Here is a 17,194-nt window from a genome sequence, read left to right as displayed (position 1 = left end):
TGGTGCCACAGAGTGTGTGACAGTCTTGGCTTGATGGCACACAGGAGCACACAGCGGGTCAGCGGTTGGAGAGGCTTGGGAGGGGGCCTCCACCCAGGCTGAGCCCACCCCAACACTGCCAAGCACACTGTCCATAGCTGGGGGGAGGGGGCTTGGCCTTTCTGACAGAGTTGGGGACCTCTCTCTCTTACTAGACCACCTCTGTCAGTTCTCCTAGCTCCCGAAAACCCTGCCCGCCACACCTTGTCTTCTCAGAGGGCCTGCGGTCCTAGCGACCGCCACAGTGTGCGCGTGGTGGTGGACAGGAAGCTGGTTCTCAGTGCTGGGGGAGTGGGGGCTGGGCTGAGTCAGGAAAAGCACTCGTGTGGCTGCTGCCACCTTTAAAACGGAAGTAGGTTTGTTTCTTGAATTGTGGAAGTGAGTTTATACTCCTCTGTATTAGTGGATAAATATTAGGAAATCATCTCTCGGGAGGTGTGGTCAGGGGTGGGCCTGGCCTGCCCAGCCGACTGGGGGCTGGCCCTTTGGGGGGCCGCGGCCGGGTCTCCAGGGTGAGGCTGTCCCGCCAGGGCTCGTGCACCAGCGTGTAGCTCTCCGCTCTCTTGACGGTGAACTTGTAGGAGCGGTTGGGCAGCAGGTTGCGGATGTCAAAGGTGCAGGCGGCCACAGGGATGATGCCACACTGCGTGCACTCCTGCTGTGTCCGTGGGTCCAGCAGCTTGAAGCGCAGCTCGAACTGCTCGGGCGCCGCTGGCTGGACGGTGACAAACCAGCGCAGGCTGACCCAGTCCTGGTGGGCCACTGATTCCTTGCGGTCGAACATGACGGGCATCTTAGTGCTCAGCATGAGGCGGATGTGCGGGATCTTGGTGGCGCCAACGTCGGACACCAGGCGGTGCTTGATGTGCAGGCGCCCCGGCACCATCATGGCCAGGAAGCTGTCCATGACGGCCGACAGCTCTGCCAGCCGCTGCCCCACGAGCCCCCAGCCTGCCAGGAAGGGCCGCGGGTCGGGCGACTCGAGCAGGGCATCTAGCTCGGCGCGGCCGCAGTCCAGCTGCTCCAGCAGGTCCCCCAGCAGCAGGAGCTGGATCTTGGTCTGGGCTGTGCCCACCTTCTTCATGCGCTGGAACTTCCAGGGGTCGATGAGCTGGAACATGGTGCTGGGCAGCACCAGCGGGTTCTGGTCGCCCAGGGCCAGGTGCTTGGGGAGGATCTCGATGTAGTAGGAGCACTTCTTGAGCAGCTCCATGCGGGCGTGGTGGCGCTTGAGCAGGTGGGGGCTCAGGGCCGAGCTCAGGAACTCACGCAGCGCGTTGCGGTGCTCCAGGTAGGTCCTCCAAGCCTCCGGCTCCAGCAGCTGCCCATCCTCAGCCTCCTCCGCCTCCTCCTGGTCCAGGAAGGACTGGGGACTGCCCAGCTTCATCTTGTCCAGGCCTAGGCCTGTCACCTGGAAGCTCATTGTCTGCAAATGGGGGTGGAGGGCGGGGCGTGAGCCGGAACAGTCAGGCTGGCCTCTGCTGCCCTCCCAGGGGCTCACATGTAGCAGTGTTCGTGTGTGGGGGTGACTTCAGGCCCACTGCCCCCTCTACGGGGCCCTCTGTCCTCCTGGGGGCAGGGGGAGGAGCTTGTTGGGGGCACACCTCTCTCTGGGAAGAGGCTGAAGATCTGGACAAAAGTGGACATTGAGGGGAAAACACTCTACTAATTGTGGGATATGATGATACAAGGCAGGGCTGAGACAGTGGCTCTGGGACCAGAACAGCCTGGGAAGAAACCCTAGCCACCAACCAGCTGTGTGGCCTGCAAAGGCCTCAGTTCCTCGTCTGATTGGGGTGATGGTACTCCCTTGGGGCTGTGGAGAGGATTCAGTGTGATCCTGCTGAGTGGCACTAGATCCCCTTGGGGACCCTGCTGCCGTAGACCCTCCACGCCTCACTGCGGGTGCAAAGCAGAGGGCAGGGCTCACCCAAAGACAAGGCCAGAGCAGAAGGCAGGGTGGTCCCAGGCCTCAGCTCTGAAGAATAAGCATGCTAGCTCCTAGTTACCGAGCCCCGCTGTGTGCCGGGGGCTAGTGTGCCTTGCTCAACTCACTGGCTCCATGAGAAAAGCCCCATGAAGGGGAAAGATCCCGTCCCTCAGTCTCACAGATGGGGCACCTGGCTAAAACGCTGTGTAGTTGGCTCTCAATCCAGGGTTTGAGCCCGGCTGTTGACTCCAGAGCCTGACTCTCCTTCTGTACCCTGCCTCCCGACCCAGGATCCCCAGCTCTGGGTGTCAGTGGGAGGGGGCCAGTGCAGTCCACAGCTGGACACAACTGTGGTCCCCGGCTGGGCTGAGGCAGGCCACAAGGCCGCAAGGACTGGAAAAGGGGCGAGCATCCCTGGCTGCCGTCCCAGGTCTCTGTCCCCCATAAGACGGTGAGACAGACCCTGCTGCTGGGCCAGGGGCTTCATGTGGGACATCTCAGGTTGTCCCAGCAACCCAGGGGTTGGAAGAATCACAGATGAGAGCTGACAGGTTGAGTGACTTGTCCAAGGCTGCACCCCCAGGTGGCAGAGTAAGGCTGGAACAAGTCGACCTCCCTCCCCAAAGGCCAGCCCTTGACCTTCCTGGGCCAAAGGAGCCAGACCAGGCCCTGAGCACAGCAGGGAGGGTATGGGGCAAGGTGGAAGCAGACACCCCAGGACTCCTGGCCTAAGTCTCTCTCTGGCCAGAGGCTGGGGCGGAGCCTAACCGCCTCTGGACAGAACTCTTACTCCTGGGTCCGGCTACGCCTCAGGGATGTTCCCAGCCGCCGTCTCCCAAGTTGGAAACCGGCAGGGGGGCGGGTCGTGAACTCGGGGGGGGGGGGGGGGGGGAAGGGGCCGCCCTACCCAGGCCTACACCCTCCCGGGCCCTCCCGACCCCGCCTACACACCCCTCTCCCCCAGGCCCACCTCCCCGAGACTCGTGCCCTCCGCGCCCGCCTCCCCGCCGCGCCCGGCCTCCCTCGCGCACTTGCCCGGCCTCCGGGAGCGGGCGGCGCCGTGCGGCCGACTGTGCGCAGAGCCAAGGGCGCCCAGACTCGCGCCGCGGCGTCCCCGAGTTGCTGTGGGGACCGCGGGCCTTTGTGACGCCCCGCGGGGCCCGGGGGTGGGGCGGGGAGCCCCGGGCGTGAGAATGCGGGGAGACCCCGCCCGTCGGGCCCCCTCGACTGGAGGGGCTGCAGGAAGACGGCGCGGGCGCGCACTCTGGTCCCTGGATCCCGCCGGAAAGAACCGCTCGTCTCAGCCGCATCTCCAGCCCTGGACCCCGAACCCCGGGCTCAGCTTGGACGGAGCCGTCCGGAGGCTTCGCCCGGCGCCCCGACCTGCGAACCACCGCACGTGGCTTGGTCCGAAAGCCAGGCTCAAAGTAGGTTTCCACCGAGAGGAGTAGGCAGGCTGCCGCCCCTCGGCGCGGGGGACCCTGTCCCGGGGTCGTTCTGCGCCACAGCGCTTCCTCTCGGGGGCTTCCGGGGTAGGTTACCGGGAAGGGGGCTCCTGCTCCACCCCCTGCCCCAGCGCCGCCCCTGGACCCCCCGGAGGACCTGGGGAGAGGTGGCGACCACGTGAACAGGCAGGTAGGCGGGGCTGGTCGCTCCAGAGAGCAGACAAAGCGGCAGAGCCGGGAGAGAAGCCGCGGCTTCTGCCCAGCAGGTTTGCTGTCCTACCTTCGGCCTGCCCAGGCAGATGCCCCTAATCTGGCTCTGGACAAATGAGGTCTACACAGCTCCAGGGAGCCCCTCAGAGGAGTTCCCAGCCCCTTGAACCCCACCGGTAACCTCCAACTGGGACCTCAGGGATCTCTCAGCCAGCCTGGGGTCTCCCACCAGAACGTCAATATCCGACATCCCAAAGTGCTCCTTGCTCCACCTTGGGGAGGGTGGAGGAGGCAGGGAGGCCCCTTGCCATCCTTGTGTCCACCCCCTCCGAGGTCAGTGGTGGGGCCCCTTCCAGGACAAGGTGTCTGTCACTGAGCTTCCCTCCCAGTCTTTTTTGTAGCCAGGGCCTTCCCCCATGGCACCCCCACTCCTCTGGTGACCCCAATCTTGGGAGAAGGCTTCCCCTGGCTAGGTGCCCATCAGCCTATCCTCAGGTCCAGGCCTGGGAGGGGAGGCCCCGGAGGCGCTGTCCTCTCTCCTCTCCCCGCCTTGGGCTCTAACTCAGTGATGGCTTTGTCAGTGCTGTTACTTAGGGGTCTGAGGGACAAGAGTCGGGTTATTTGGAAAGGAGGGTGCTGTCTGAAGGTCGAGGGGGGAGCCTGGCACCTGGAAAGGGGGGAGGAGATGGAAAGCAGGGGGAGGCAGACCCCAGCCCTGCAGCCCACCCAGAGAGGGAGTGGGGCAGAGCAGCCCTCCCCTCCTCTTCTGATCCAAGTGTGTCCTAAACCTCTGCCATCTCTGGCCCCACCCTCTTTTTTCTATTTCTTGTCCTTCAGCCAATTTTTTAAATTAAACTTTTAATTTTCAGATAATTGTAGATTCACATGCGGTTGTAAGAAATAACACAGAGATCCTGTGTGCCCTTTGACCGGTTTCCCCCAGTGGAAACACCTTGCAGAACTGTGGACAGGATCTCACCAGGATAGTGACATCCACACATCCCCACAGGACCACCACATTGCCTTTCCTAGCCACACACACTTCCCTCCCACCCCCAGACTCTCCTTAGCTACTGGTAACCGCTAATCTCTCCTCCAACTCTAATTGTGCCCTTTCAAGAATCTTGTGTAAACGGAGCCATATGGGTGCAGCCTTTGGGGACTGGCTCCTTCAGTCTTGGGCTGTGCACTGCTAGTCTTTCATCTGTTAAAAGACAAAATCCAGTGGGGTAAATTCAAAGATTCAGTCAGCTTTATGAATCGGACAGCATCTCATCTTGCAATCAGGGAGATGCTCAGGGGTTACACAACATGGAAAGCTTCTCTAGTAAGGAGGGCGGGACAAGGAAAGGAAGTCAGCAGCAAGGAAAAAATGAAAGCTCATTGGAGGAAAGTAAAAGTGCAGGTCACAACAGCTCAGCGGCTTCTCATTGGCTGGGCTTGTTGCTGGGGAAAAAGGAAGTCTTCTTCCTCCTGCTGGAGCACTTCCTATTTGGGACTGCAAGGTACTCTCTTCCTGTCGGGGTCTGTAATTGGCATCTTACTGTTGTAGTAATTGACTGAGGAGTGGCAGGGCGTCAGAGCTCCCCTACAGGCCTTCCCGACTCCAATCCCAGTTGAGGTTTCCTTTCTTAGTCCTAACACGTTGCTGGGGTGTTCCCAGGTGCAGACTGGCCTATATTCTGTCTTGCCTGACCCTGAGAGAAATGACCTGCAGCCACCAGGCTGTGCTATCCCTTGGTGGACGGAGCAACCCTGGGCCGTGAGGGTGGCGAGCCTGCTGGTTGTGGGGTCACAGCCCTGGGTCAGGGGGGTTCCCTCGACCAGAGAGGCCCCCAGAGGGATGAGCCCTCTCATTGAGCCCACAGGGTGGTGATGCTGGGCTGCCAGCCTCAGCCTGGATGCCTGGGAAGCCCCTCCTCACCCCAGCCGACAGGGTCTGAATCCTCCCTCGGCCACTGCAGGCTCAGTGCTCTTACAGACGGGAAATCAAGGCAGAGAGGTTCAGCACCTTGCCCAAGGTCATACGGCCAAGAGTCTGCGAGCACGAGTCCAACTCCATCATCTGAACTGTGGAAATTAATAGAAGAAACCTCAACTAAATTGGAGTGGGGAGGGCCTGCCGAGGAGCCCTGGCCCATCACACACCGCCTATCACTCCAGACAGGAGACGGACTTGCACCTGGACAGGAAGCACAGCTACCTCACTGCTGCAGAAGATTTCTCTCCCGACCCGGCAACAGCCCAGCCAATGAGAAACACCAAAGCTCAGCCAATGAGAAACGCCACACCCCAGCCAATGAGAAATGCCACAGCCCAGCCAATGAGAAACACCGAAGCTCACCCAATGAGAAACGCCACAGCCCAGCCAATGAGAGACACCGCAGCTCAGCCAGTGAGAAGCCGTTGCCCCCCAATCTGTTCCTCTCCCCACAATGGACTTTCCTCTGGAACAGCCCCTCCCTCTCTCCCTTTTCTCTGTAAGAGCAGATCCTCCTTTGCTCTCTGGATTTGCCTGTGGTTCACCATAGCTTGCAGGGTCTGAGTTGCAATTATTTTGGATATTACCAAATAAACTTGTTCTGAGGTAAAATAATAGGCAAATTTGCTTAAGTTGACAGAGCCCAGCCAGAGCTGTCCTGCTCCGGGCGTCCTCCCCCTCACTCACACACCTACCCACCCCCCCAGCACAGTCCCTGTGGTTAGGGCCGGTGGAGGAGGTGAGGCTAATGGGAGATGAGTGGCAGAGTCAGGGGAGGGGCCGTCCTTGGGACTGGGCGTGGGGCCGGTGGCTGGACGCTGGTGTATCAGGTGGCTGAGGTGAAGAAGGGGACAGAGGGGGCCAGAACCTGCAGGTCCAGGGAACACAAATCACAGTGCAGGCAGCTGGGCCTGCAGGGGCTGGGGACTCAGAGAGCCGACAACCGGAGGGACAAAACCAGCTCTTGCGGCCTCCGTTCACCAACACTGGCCGTGAGTGGTGCAAGGACGACAGGTGTTCAGAGGGGAAAAGTGAATGAGGAGAGGTGATCTGGGGGTTTGTGGGGTGGAGGGCCCAGTCAGAGGGGTGGTGATGTGGGGTACTCCCTGCAGAGGCCTCTGCACCGGGCCCATGAGGAGGAACCTCTCTCCGTCTTGGGGAGAGGGCCTCCTTCAGACCATCTGTCCTGGTCGCCAGGGGATGGGCTAGGCGTTCTTTGTGAGCTGGGTCTCCACCGCCCAGCGCAGGTCGTGTTAGAAAATGTCCCCGCTCTGACCTGGAGCAGGGATGCACAGAGCCCTGTCTCCTCGTCCGAGCAGGAGGAAGACCCCGCCCAGCCGTGGGTCTCTATCTGTAGCAGCAGAGTGGGCAGCCCTCTGTGCTTGGTCCCCTGATCCACTCTCTGGGCTTTTCTGTGGGGCAGGGTCCCTCCCCGCCCACCCTGATCGCCAGAGGCAGTGTGCTGAGTGCCAGAGGCAGAGACCCTGTGGCTGTGAGGGACTGGGAGTGTCCAGGAGGAGCCTGCGTCCAGTGCTCTGAGTGCATGACCCTGAGGGTGGTCCACACAAGTGGGACCCTCCCACCATCCAAGGAGGCCTCCCTGCGGCCATGGGGTCAGGCTTCCTAGGAGGAGAAGCAGAGCAGGTTTCGAGGATGTAAGGAAACTGGCGTGCAAAAACCCAAACTTGCATGCACGCGGGAGGAACGGGTGGCTCGGTGGAGGCCTCAGGCCCTCTCAGGGGCTCCCCTCAATGTTGTGTTTGTAAATGTCTTCTTCTCTATACTGCCCCGCCAACAGGATGAGTCTCAATTCCAGGGAGCCTGCCCTTTGGGACCCTGGGCCCCCTCCAGATACCAGATGTGTATCATTGCCATGCTACAGTTTGTAAATTGTACAAGCCGCTCACACAGGCATGTGCCCCAGGAAGCAAACGGAGTGCGTTTCAGAGAGAAATGACCTGCTGCACCTCTAGGGGAGGTAGATGGGCGTGTGGCTCCTCAGCGGTCAGACAGTCAGCACGCCTGTTGCTGGTGCCTGTTCAACCACAGAGCACAAACATTTGGGCCTGAGCCAGCGTGGGATTTGGAAGGAGGGTCTGCAGCTGTCGTGAAAGGGTGTGGGCTCAGTAAAGACCACCGGGTGCTGGGGGGCTGCACTGGGGGAGGCCAGCTGGGAGAGAAAGAGCCTGCAGGCTGCCCCAGGCTGGGACCCTGCCCCACAGACCCCACCGCAGGGCCCGCCGGAGACCAGGCTGGCTGGGGTTTGCTCTCCCCACCCAGCCAGAAGCAGAGGCAGCCTGGGCAGCTAGCTGCTTCAGTGTGCAGGGGTCCTGGTGCTGTCCAGGGAGAGGACGAGGAGGGGGTGCAGGCCCAGGGTGGACTCACCCGCCGTCCAGTCTCTGCCACTGGCGCCCACTTCATATCCCTGGGCTGGAAGTGAGATGTCAGCACTGCCTCCTCCCTGCAGTGGCTGTTGGGCGTCCCCAGGCCCAGGTGGCCCAGAAGTCGTATCAACTCATCATCTGTGCATCTGTCAAGCACTCACTGTGCTCGCTGAGTCCCCTGCAATTACCACCAGCTTCCCTCTTAACGTAAAACTTGGGCACAGAGAGCTTGCCTCACGTGTCCGAAGTCGCACAGGCAGTGGTGGAAGGCCAAGGTGGCCCCAGCTGTCCCCACCCAAGCCCCACCTGGAGCCTTTGCTGCAGCGGCTGCCAGCTGGGCGTGTGTGGCTCTGCCCTGCACAGGGTTTGTACGATGTTGGCAGGTTTAGCCAACATTGAAAGAAGCAGGCAGTTACCACACAAGTGCAGCTCACTGCTAGGTGACAGTGCTGTGCCCGTCACGGCGCCCACTTCTCCGAGGCGGGGCTCAGGGCCAGGCAGGCGTGTGGGGCGCTAGCGCGGCACCCTTTCTCCCTTTGTCGGCCTTGCCGCCCAGTAGGGCCGGGCCGTCGCCCCTCCCTGGGCCGGGAGGTGGGGGGTGGGGACGGAGAGAGGGGGCTGCCCTGTCCGGAGGCTCCGCCCAGCACGACCCGCCCCCGGCCCGCCCCCGGCCCTGAGCAGTCTGGACGAGTGGTGCCCACAAGACGCCCTGGAGCTCGAGGAGAGGAGCTGCTGTGTGTGACCGTGGGCTGGAGGGCCACCTCGCGCCCCGCCCGGCCTGCACACCTGCCCGTGTTCGGTGGCCTGATCCCCCCACACCCGCCAGCAGGGACGCCGCTCTGCGAGGCTTCCCGCTTGCCGTCCCACCGGCCCTTCCAGTTTCTCCCGCGTCGGACGTCGGAGCCCCGCGCTGCGGTCCCTCCTCTGCAGGGCCCCATGCACTCGGCGGCCCGCGGCCCGACGCCCCGGGAGCATGGAGCCCTTTCTCAGGAAGCGGCTGACCTTCCTGTCCTTCTTCTGGGACAAGATCTGGCCGGCGGGCGCGCCGGACGACAGCATGCCGCGGTTCCCCGACGCGGGCACCGACGCCGAGCCGGAGCCCCCCGCCGCGGAGCCCCGCAGCCCCCCGGCGCGCGCGCAGCTCTTCAGGGCGCTGTACGACTTCACGGCGCGGTGCGCGGCCGAGCTGAGCGTCCGCCGCGGGGACCGGCTCTACGCGCTCAAGGAGGACGGCCACTACATCTTCGCGCGCAGGCTCTCGGGCCCACCCAGCGCCGGGCTGGTGCCCGTCGCCTACGTGGCCAAGGCCACCCCTGAGACGCTCTCAGACCAACCGTGAGTACCATCCCGCTCTGGGGTGTCAGGAGTAAGCGCAGGACTGAGTCTGGGGATGGGCCGTCCGGGATCCTTCAATCGTGCGTCCATTCATCCCATGGCCACTCCCCCAGGCCCTGCCACACAGCCCTGAGCAGGCACACAGGTGTGGTGCAAGGACGGTAGTCGCTGTGCTCTGATACTGCTAAGAGAGACAGTGGCTGGGACTCCGGCTGGAGTAGTCAGGTCCAGTGGGGAATCAGCGGGATGGTGTGTATGGATGCCACTGCCGGGCACCCAGCCTGGCAGTCACTCTGGGAAGCTGCCCGCCCGCCCGGCCTTCCTGCTCTCACATGGGCACTCAGCCCTGGCGTTAAACGTTCTGAGGGTCTCCCCTTCCACACCGTTTGCTGAGTGGTCACTGCTTGTAGGGCAGGGGGCTAGGGTCCCGGATGCAGTTCCAAGTGGGACAGACACAGCCCCTATTCTCCTGGGCTCCCAGTGAGGACATGAGTGAGCAGAGAGACCATCCAGTTGTCCCTTGTGCTGTGGGGGGGCGAGGCGGTGGCTGGGGTGGGAGCTGATAAGCTGGATCAGAGAGCTGTGTTCACTCTCTCCTCCCTCCTGTCCACAGTCACTAGCCCCCGTCTCCCCTGCACTGGGCCGGGAAAGGGGCAGACAGGGCCAGGGCCCTGGCCTTAGGGATTGCTCCCAAGGAGACTTGTTTGGGGAGTGGACATAGGTGAGGGGAGCCCACCCATTCCCCCCAGAGTGCCCGAGGCTCCTAGGGCTGGGGCAGTCCACAGGCAGGGAGCGGCTGGCAGGGACACCTGGCTGTTTGCAGGCCAGTCTGCAACCACACAGCAAGGAAGACAGGTGGGGGCTTTCCCAGAGGGCTCCTCGGAGGGGGTGACCTCTTGGCCCAGGCTCAGGGTCCACAGGACAGGATAGCCTCCTGGCACAGCTTTGTGCCAGCTCCGAGCCGGGCCTTGCCATACAGCGCTGGACATGGTGGGCAAGCTTCAAGCCTTTGCCTCAAACCTTGGAGTGGCCTCTACTTGTCTTTCCCCTGAATGCAGTGGGCCAGCCAGGATGTTGTGACCATTGCAATCTTCAATGTCTAGATGGATGGGGCAGTGGGGGACCCTCGGCAGAGACGCTGCCTACTAGCCCCAGCGTACACGGAGGCAGTGTGCTGGGTGAGAACAGGCCAGAAGCTGGTTGGTGAGCAGGTTGAGCAAAGCCAGGCCCCGCTGCCCAGCCCAGCCGCCCAGACGTCACCCTGGTGCGGGCCCCTGGTCCTGCACCCAGCCTGGCCAGGCCTGAGCCCTGGTGTGTCCACTGCAGACCAGCATCAGGTCTCAGCTTCACCTAGGCCACCTCCAGCCTCCGGGGGGCCCCTTGGCACTTCCAGGGTCTCTTGGGGGATTTGCATGTGGTGGGGGAAGCCTGAGCCACAGGAAGACGTCTTCCAAGGGTACTCCGGGCCCCCACTCAATGCCTAGCCTGCCAGGAGAAATGGGTGGGACTGAGCAGCCATTGTGATGGGGAGGGGGTCCCACAGTCGCCCCAGGTGTGGAGGACAGACCCTGTGAGCAGCTTCTGGAGGCGGCTGGTGGGGCTCGTGGGGGAGGAGGCGCTGCTGGGAGGAAGAGCTAATGATTGTTTGCCTGGGCTGGAGATGAAAGGGCTGACCACTCTCAAGGTGTCATTAGCCCTAGACACCTGGCCGCCTGTCCCTGGGGCCAGACCAGCGGGCGGCGCGGGGAGAGGCCCCTCAACCTCGACCGTGAGGCCTCTGCTCACAAACTGCCCCCTCGATCCTTATCTTGTCCACTGCACCGTGGCCCAGGGAGAGACCCTGAGGCCCAGGATGTGCACAGGGCACAGCCCTCCGGGCCTGATGTGGAACTCCAGGGGAGGGTCGGGGCTGGGGAGCCTCTGCTTCTCCTCCTCCCACACAGCCCTGCTGCCCTGGGAGGGTCCCCTGTAGCCCCTTCACAGGTGAGAGCTCAGGGGGCCCTCCGTGGGCGGAGCCTGCCCGCCTCCTGCTGCCAAATCAATGTGTCACCACAACAAGCTCGTTGCCCCCCAGCCTGCTGGCCAACCTGATCTCATCTCAGGGGGCCCACGTCCACACGTCCTTGACCCTGCCCCGCCGGGCCTGCGGGTTTCACCTCCTGACGTTTCTCAGGCCTCTGCCTCCACCCCCATCACCACCCCCTGCCTGTCTCCGGCTCCTTGCTCCCTCCAGCCCCAGCCCGGCCCACCCTGGCTCTGGCCATGTTGGTTCCTGGTCCCTCCTCGCAGCTCCCAGGGTGGGCACAGGTCTTTGTGCCAGGCTCAGGCCTGTCTCTCCCTCCTGCCCAGCCCTGCCCGTGCCCCAGGCTCCAGCAGCACCTGCCCACCGTGCAGCGCTGCCCACCACCTGTCTTTCTGGGGGCCCCGCCTTGTGTTGACTCCCTTTGAGTCGTGCTTTGGGCCCTCTAGGATCCTTGCTGGTGCTGCACACCCCTGGGCTTCTGAGAGCCAACTCCCACAGCCCCCAGATCCCTGTGCTCGCCCCGTCAGGGTGGATGAGGGGCTGTGCTCCCAGGACTGTCTCTGAGCTGCTGTGGCTCCCCCTTGAGGGACAGGCCTGCTGTCACCAGGTCCCCGGAAGCTCCAGGAAGTGGGAGCCTCCAGGGTGGGAAGCTGACTCAGGGGTGGGGTTCCCCTCCCTGGGCCTTGGGGAGCAGACACAGGCAATAGGGTGGGGCCAGGGGCTTTTCTGTTTCCTTCCAAGAATGTGCAGCCAGGGAGCCGCACCTGGCATGACTCAGGTGGGCTGCCAGCCCCAGTGGGGTGTCTAGTGGGGGAGCCCCAGACGGGCCCCTTCCTTGCCTGGCACCACACTCGGAATTGAGGGCTCCTGGTCTCTGGGAGTCCCACGTGGACCAAGGAGCAGGCACCTAGAGCGGTCTCAGCCTGCTTGGCATCATGAGGGGAGCGTCTCTATATGGACAGAGGGCCAGGGGCTTGGGCCGGCCTGTGCTGGGCAGGTCTTGAGCCTCCCCCAGTGTCCCCAGCCTCTCCTGCCCACCCCGCTCAGGCCACTTCCTCTGGGGCCGTCCCGGCCTCTTGGGGACCGAAGCCTGTTTCTCTCACTTCTTCTTGCTGACCTCCCAAGGCATGTGGTCCCACCCAGCCAGGTGGCACCTGTGGTCCTCCGTGCCATACCAGCTGGCACTCCTGGGCAGCTTGTCAGGCCCTGATTCCCATGGGCCCCCTGCCCCTGCAGGGGCTCAGCAGGCTGGACTTCGGAGGGTTCTGCCTGTGGCCAGGGCTAATTGTTAGTTCATGGCCAGGGCTGGTGGTCACTTTATGAGCAGGGCTAATGGAGAGCCCATGGCTGAGGAGAGTGGACAGTCTCACCTGACGCAGGTCACTGCTGGTGGCTGTCAGCTCGGTGCCAGCCCACGCAGTCCTTCTGTTCAGTCCCGATGACCCCAGAGTGAGCACTGGAGGCTGGGGCAGGTCCAGATCCTGGACTGCGATCCCAGCATCAGGCACCTGGTGCCCCTTCTCTCTGAGAGACAGTGAGACAGTTGGGGCTCCGCCCTGCTGCCTGCATGGAGCAGGCCTCTGGGACCCCTGACCGGTGTGGGGGCAGTGGTCACTCAGGGCTGGGGCTGTGTGGTGACCGCCACGCCTGTCCCTTGCAGCTGGTACTTCAGTGGCATCAGCCGAACCGAGGCCCAGCAGCTGCTCCTGTCCCCGGCCAACGCACCAGGGGCCTTCCTGGTTCGGCCCAGCGAGAGCAGCCACGGGGACTACTCGCTGTCAGGTATGGGGGTGGCCCTCGCACCCCCGTCCCCACAGGAGGCACCTTGCCCAGCCCCCGCCAGGCCGGAATACCCTTGACCCGGGGGTGGTGGCTCCCCAGGTAGTCCAGCCCCCGCATGCCCGGCCCTACCTCGGGCCTGATGGCACCCACGCTGGTCTCCCCCAGTTTGCTCTCTCACTCACTCACTCATTTATTCACTCATTCACTCATTCACTCATCTATGGGTTCACTGACTCGCTCACTCATTCCCTCATCCACGTGTTTACTCACTAACTCTCTCACTTGTTCCCTCATACACATGTTCACTCGCTCACTCACTCACTCTTTCGCAGTCCCCCCTTGTTTCATTCACTTAGTCACCGACTAGTTAATTCACCAAGAATCCGTTGAGTGCCTACTCTGTGCTCTGTTGGCAGAGCCTCCCAGGGCCCCTCTCACTACCCCTCTGGCCTGCACTGCCCACGCTCCCTCCTTCTCCACGCAGCTCTGGTCATCTCAGGGCCCACAAGGCCAGATCTGAGCCAGGCCCCCCGGAACGTTGTAGGGCTCATCTGGCTGGGATGGCGGGAGGATCCGGGTCAGGCTGCAGCCAAGACACGGCCTCCATCTCTGTGCCCTCCCAGTCAGGGCTCAGGCCAAAGTCCGCCACTACCGCATCTCGACGGCAGCTGACGGCGGCCTCTACCTGCAGAAGGGCCGGCTTTTCTCCAGCCTGGAGGAGCTGCTCACCTACTACAAGGCCAACTGGAAGCTGATCCAGAACCCGCTGCTGCAGCCCTGCGTGCCCCAGGTGGGCCCAGCCCTGCCCCTGCCACCTGCCAGGCTGCCCCTCACCAGGCCTCAGACACTGCCCAACATGCATCCAGGGGGGTGAGCAGGGCAGCCGGCCTGGGCCTGACTCTGGGTGCTGCTGCGGGGTCTGATAAGGCCTGGGAGCACCCGGTGTCCCAGCAAATCCTCCGCACTCCGGTTGGGGGCCCTGTCCCAGGGTTGGGTGTGCTCTCTGGGGATCCGAGGGTGGAGGGAGATGGGACTTGTGGTATGCCCTCCCTCTCCATGTCCACCTCTGCAGGGGAGCAGCAAGAAGAGCAGGGGCGAGTTTGGGGAGGTGTCTGGGGAAGGTGCCCACAGCAGCCCCGGGCCCCAGGGTGGAAGCTGTGGGAGGAGACGCTGATCAGGACGATGCCGCACCTGGGCTGGAGCTGCAGTATTCCCACGACTGTCCCTGAGGAGCAGTGCTGTCGAGGGGCCGGGATAGCCATCTGGTTCCTCTGGTCTCTTAATGACAGCCAGGAAGGGGCAGTAACGAGTGTTTGTGGGCGGATGTCCACCTCCAGCAAAGGTGCCACTTGGCCCGGAAGCAGGTGGGGCCAGGCCTCTGGCAGTCGGCACCCGGCCAGGGCCGGCGTTGAGCCTGTGGTGGGGGCGGAGGTGCCAGTGGCCTGGTGCCCCCAGGAGACACTGCCTGCTCTGCCGGGGGAGCAGCAGGCAGAGGCAGAGGCGCTGAGTGCCCCCACCCCTGCAGCAGCCCCCCAGGCAGGACGAGTGGGAGCGGCCGCACTCCGAGTTCACCCTGAGGAGGAGGCTGGGCGAGGGCTACTTCGGGGAAGTGTGGGAAGGTGTGTGGCGTGGCTCCGTGCCAGTGGCGGTCAAGGTCATCAGATCAGGTGGGTGAGGGCCCGCCCACCCCTGCTGGTCCCACCCTCTGACCCCAGAAGCCCTGGGGACGGTGGCGATGGGCAGGCTCTGGAGCGGTGCCCTCTCCCGCAGCCGACATGAAGCTCGCTGACCTCGCCAAGGAGATCCAGACGCTCAAGAGCCTGAGGCACGAGCGCCTCATCCGGCTGCACGCCGTGTGCTCCGCTGGCGAGCCTGTGTACATCGTCACCGAGCTCATGCGCAAGGGCAACCTGCAGGCCTTCCTGGGCAGTGAGTGTCCGCCCCTGCCGGCTGCCTGGGGTGGCCTGCATCCCTGCCGCAGCCATAACCACCCGGCCCACGGTTGACGGTGGCACCCGCTTCCTTCCCTGCAGGGACCTGCAGTGGTGCACCAGGCCTTTTGGTTGGACGTTTGACTGTCCAGGCCCAGAGGGCTGTGGTGGGCTCTGGTCAACAGCAGGTTCAGGGTCCCGGGTCTGGGCCGGGCCTGGGCCTTACAGAGGGACAGTGAGAACACTGCGGTTCCAGGCTGGGCAGAGTGCGGGCGGGGAGGGCCCAGTCCCCGAACAAGGTCAACGTGGACCCAGCCCAGCCTGGCGTGCCCCCTCTCTGCTTTGGCCGTTCTCTGTCCCTGGTCCCTGCTGGAGGCCCGGGCAGGTTAAGGAGCAGCTTGCACAGAAGGACGTGACGGGTGCAGACGCCTGCCCCTGACTGTCGGCCCTGCCCTTCAGGTCCCGAGGGCCAGGCCCTGAGCCCGCCTCTGCTCCTGAGCTGTGCCCGCCAGGTGGCCGAGGGCATGAGCTACCTGGAGGAACGGCGCATCGTGCACCGGGACCTGGCCGCCAGAAACGTGCTCGTGGGCGATGACCTGGCCTGCAAGGTGGCCGACTTTGGCCTGGCCCGGCTGCTCAAGGTCAGTGCGAGTCGCTGCCCCTGCTGGGTGGCAGAGTGGCTGGGAGAGGAGGGGCCACTCCGCCCACCCCTCCCCTGTCTCCCCTCACCCAGGACGACATCTACTCCCCGAGCAGCGGCTCCAAGATCCCTGTCAAGTGGACGGCGCCCGAGGCGGCCAACTATCGCATCTTCTCCCAGAAGTCGGACGTCTGGTCCTTCGGGGTCCTGCTCTATGAGGTCTTCTCCTATGGCCAGTGTCCCTATGAAGGTGGGTCACGAGGCAGCCCTGGCGGGGAGGTGAGGCCTCTCCTGGAAAGGGGTAGTGTGAGGGAGGAAGCGAGGGGTCCAGCCCGAGGGCGGAGGCACACCCCACCCTGGAGGTCGCTGACCCTCAATGCTGCCCACTTGACAGGGTCTGGCCAAGGGCTGGGGGGAGGTCTCCACGGTGACCCCGGGCAGAAGCAAGGCAGCCCCTGCCTAGCCCCTCTCCTCGGCTCCCAGGAATGAGCAACCACGAGACGCTGCAGCAGATCATGCGAGGGTACCGCCTGCCGCGCCCAGCAGCTTGCCCGGCTGAGGTCTACTTGCTCATGCTGGAGTGCTGGCAGGACAGCCCCGAGGAGCGGCCGGCCTTCGCCGTGCTGCAGGAGAAGCTGGGTGCCATCTGCAGTTGCCTCCACCCTGCCCTCATGTGACCACCCAGGCTGCTGAGGCTGCGGCCGGGCCCCTCGCTCCCGTTGGGCGTACCCCTGCATGGTGGTTGCCGTCAACATGTACGGGGGTGCCAGACCGCCTGGAACCATTGCCAGCCTGTGGAGCCTCTGGCTGTGGCCTCACACCCTGACACAAACACTGACATGCACATGTATGTGCACAGGAGGCAGACACACAGACACCCACTCAGACTGGGGACAGGCTCATGTCCTCTGTGCAGTGTGACCATTGTCCCTGGTGAGGGACAACTTCAGTATAGAAGGCCAAGTGGAGCCCAAATTTTCCCTGGCCTCAGGGAGATGCTGGCGGGAGAAGCCCTGGGCCTGGGCCGAGGCCCCTCCACGCGTGCCTGCTGCCCTGTGCCCCCTTGACCCCTCCCAGGGTTAAGAACGAGGGGCAGGGCTTCCCAGTTTTCTCCAGAGTCCTGCCATGGCCTTGTTGCAGCAGTGGTGCTGGGCTCCCAGGCAGCCCTGGGCACTGGCCCACATGGCACATACTGGGCATATGCCGGGGCGTGGCCACCATCTCCCACGGGCACACAGGTCCCCGTGTGCAGACCCCAGCACGTGGGAAGGCCACACTCAATAAATGTTATCAACTGACTCAGACGCATGCAGGCTTGGCTCACTCATGGGCAGCAGCCACCCGCACGAGAGCAAAAGCTGGGGCTGATCTGGGGGCCCTCCCCCCAGCTGCCTTATCCTGGCAGGGGGCAGCCGACCCTCATATGGTCCAGGTTCCCACCCAGGGCATTTTGGTGTCCAGAGCAGGGACCCAGAGGCAGCACTACCCCTGGGC

The 17,194-nt window shown here is 63.6% G+C and overlaps 2 protein-coding genes across 6 annotated transcripts; one reads left to right on the top strand and one right to left on the bottom strand.

Moving 5' to 3' along the window:
- Nucleotides 1-396: 396 nt before the first annotated feature.
- On the bottom strand, nt 397-3,382 carry FNDC11 (fibronectin type III domain containing 11). 3 transcript variants are annotated; one of them, XM_008537301.2, is made up of 2 exons: nt 3,001-3,382; nt 397-1,465 (listed from the first exon to the last, which is right to left on the bottom strand). In XM_008537301.2, exons 1-2 carry the CDS (start codon nt 3,277-3,279, stop codon nt 461-463), a joined length of 1,284 nt encoding a protein of 427 aa, XP_008535523.2. In that variant the 5' UTR covers nt 3,280-3,382; the 3' UTR covers nt 397-460. The 3 variants fall into 3 exon arrangements, with proteins under 3 accessions (XP_008535523.2, XP_070443905.1, XP_070443906.1); XM_070587804.1 differs by having other exon boundaries at nt 3,005-3,111; XM_070587805.1 differs by having other exon boundaries at nt 2,940-3,098.
- A 5,055-nt stretch (nt 3,383-8,437) lies between these two features.
- Nucleotides 8,438-17,008, top strand: SRMS (src-related kinase lacking C-terminal regulatory tyrosine and N-terminal myristylation sites). Of its 3 annotated transcripts, none has more exons than XM_008537300.2 (8): nt 8,438-9,324; nt 13,008-13,129; nt 13,753-13,919; nt 14,655-14,796; nt 14,900-15,058; nt 15,520-15,701; nt 15,794-15,950; nt 16,184-17,008. In XM_008537300.2, exons 1-8 carry the CDS (start codon nt 8,963-8,965, stop codon nt 16,375-16,377), a joined length of 1,485 nt encoding a protein of 494 aa, XP_008535522.2. In that variant the 5' UTR covers nt 8,438-8,962; the 3' UTR covers nt 16,378-17,008. The 3 variants fall into 3 exon arrangements, with proteins under 3 accessions (XP_008535522.2, XP_070443903.1, XP_070443902.1); XM_070587802.1 differs by having other exon boundaries at nt 16,095-17,006; XM_070587801.1 differs by having other exon boundaries at nt 14,658-14,796; nt 16,184-17,004.
- Nucleotides 17,009-17,194: the final 186 nt, after the last annotated feature.

The sequence above is a fragment of the Equus przewalskii genome, chromosome 21 (genome assembly GCF_037783145.1).
Source record: "Equus przewalskii isolate Varuska chromosome 21, EquPr2, whole genome shotgun sequence".
NCBI classification, from domain to species: Eukaryota; Metazoa; Chordata; class Mammalia; order Perissodactyla; family Equidae; genus Equus; species Equus przewalskii.
This window is presented reverse-complemented; position numbering and strand designations above follow the sequence as displayed.

Bases quoted from the DNA above. Each gene is read 5' to 3' on its own strand.
- FNDC11 (XM_008537301.2), bottom strand. From the start codon at position 3,279: ATGCGGCTGAGACGAGCGGTTCTTTCCGGCGGGATCCAGGGACCAGAG. The intron at 1,466-3,000 runs GTGCGCGAGGGA...CCCCATTTGCAG, and splicing joins CGCTCCCGGAGGCCGGGCAA to ACAATGAGCTTCCAGGTGAC.
- SRMS (XM_008537300.2), top strand. From the start codon at position 8,963: ATGGAGCCCTTTCTCAGGAAGCGGCTGACCTTCCTGTCCTTCTTCTGG. The intron at 15,702-15,793 runs GTCAGTGCGAGT...CCCCTCACCCAG, and splicing joins GCCTGGCCCGGCTGCTCAAG to GACGACATCTACTCCCCGAG. The intron at 15,951-16,183 runs GTGGGTCACGAG...CTCGGCTCCCAG, and splicing joins TGGCCAGTGTCCCTATGAAG to GAATGAGCAACCACGAGACG.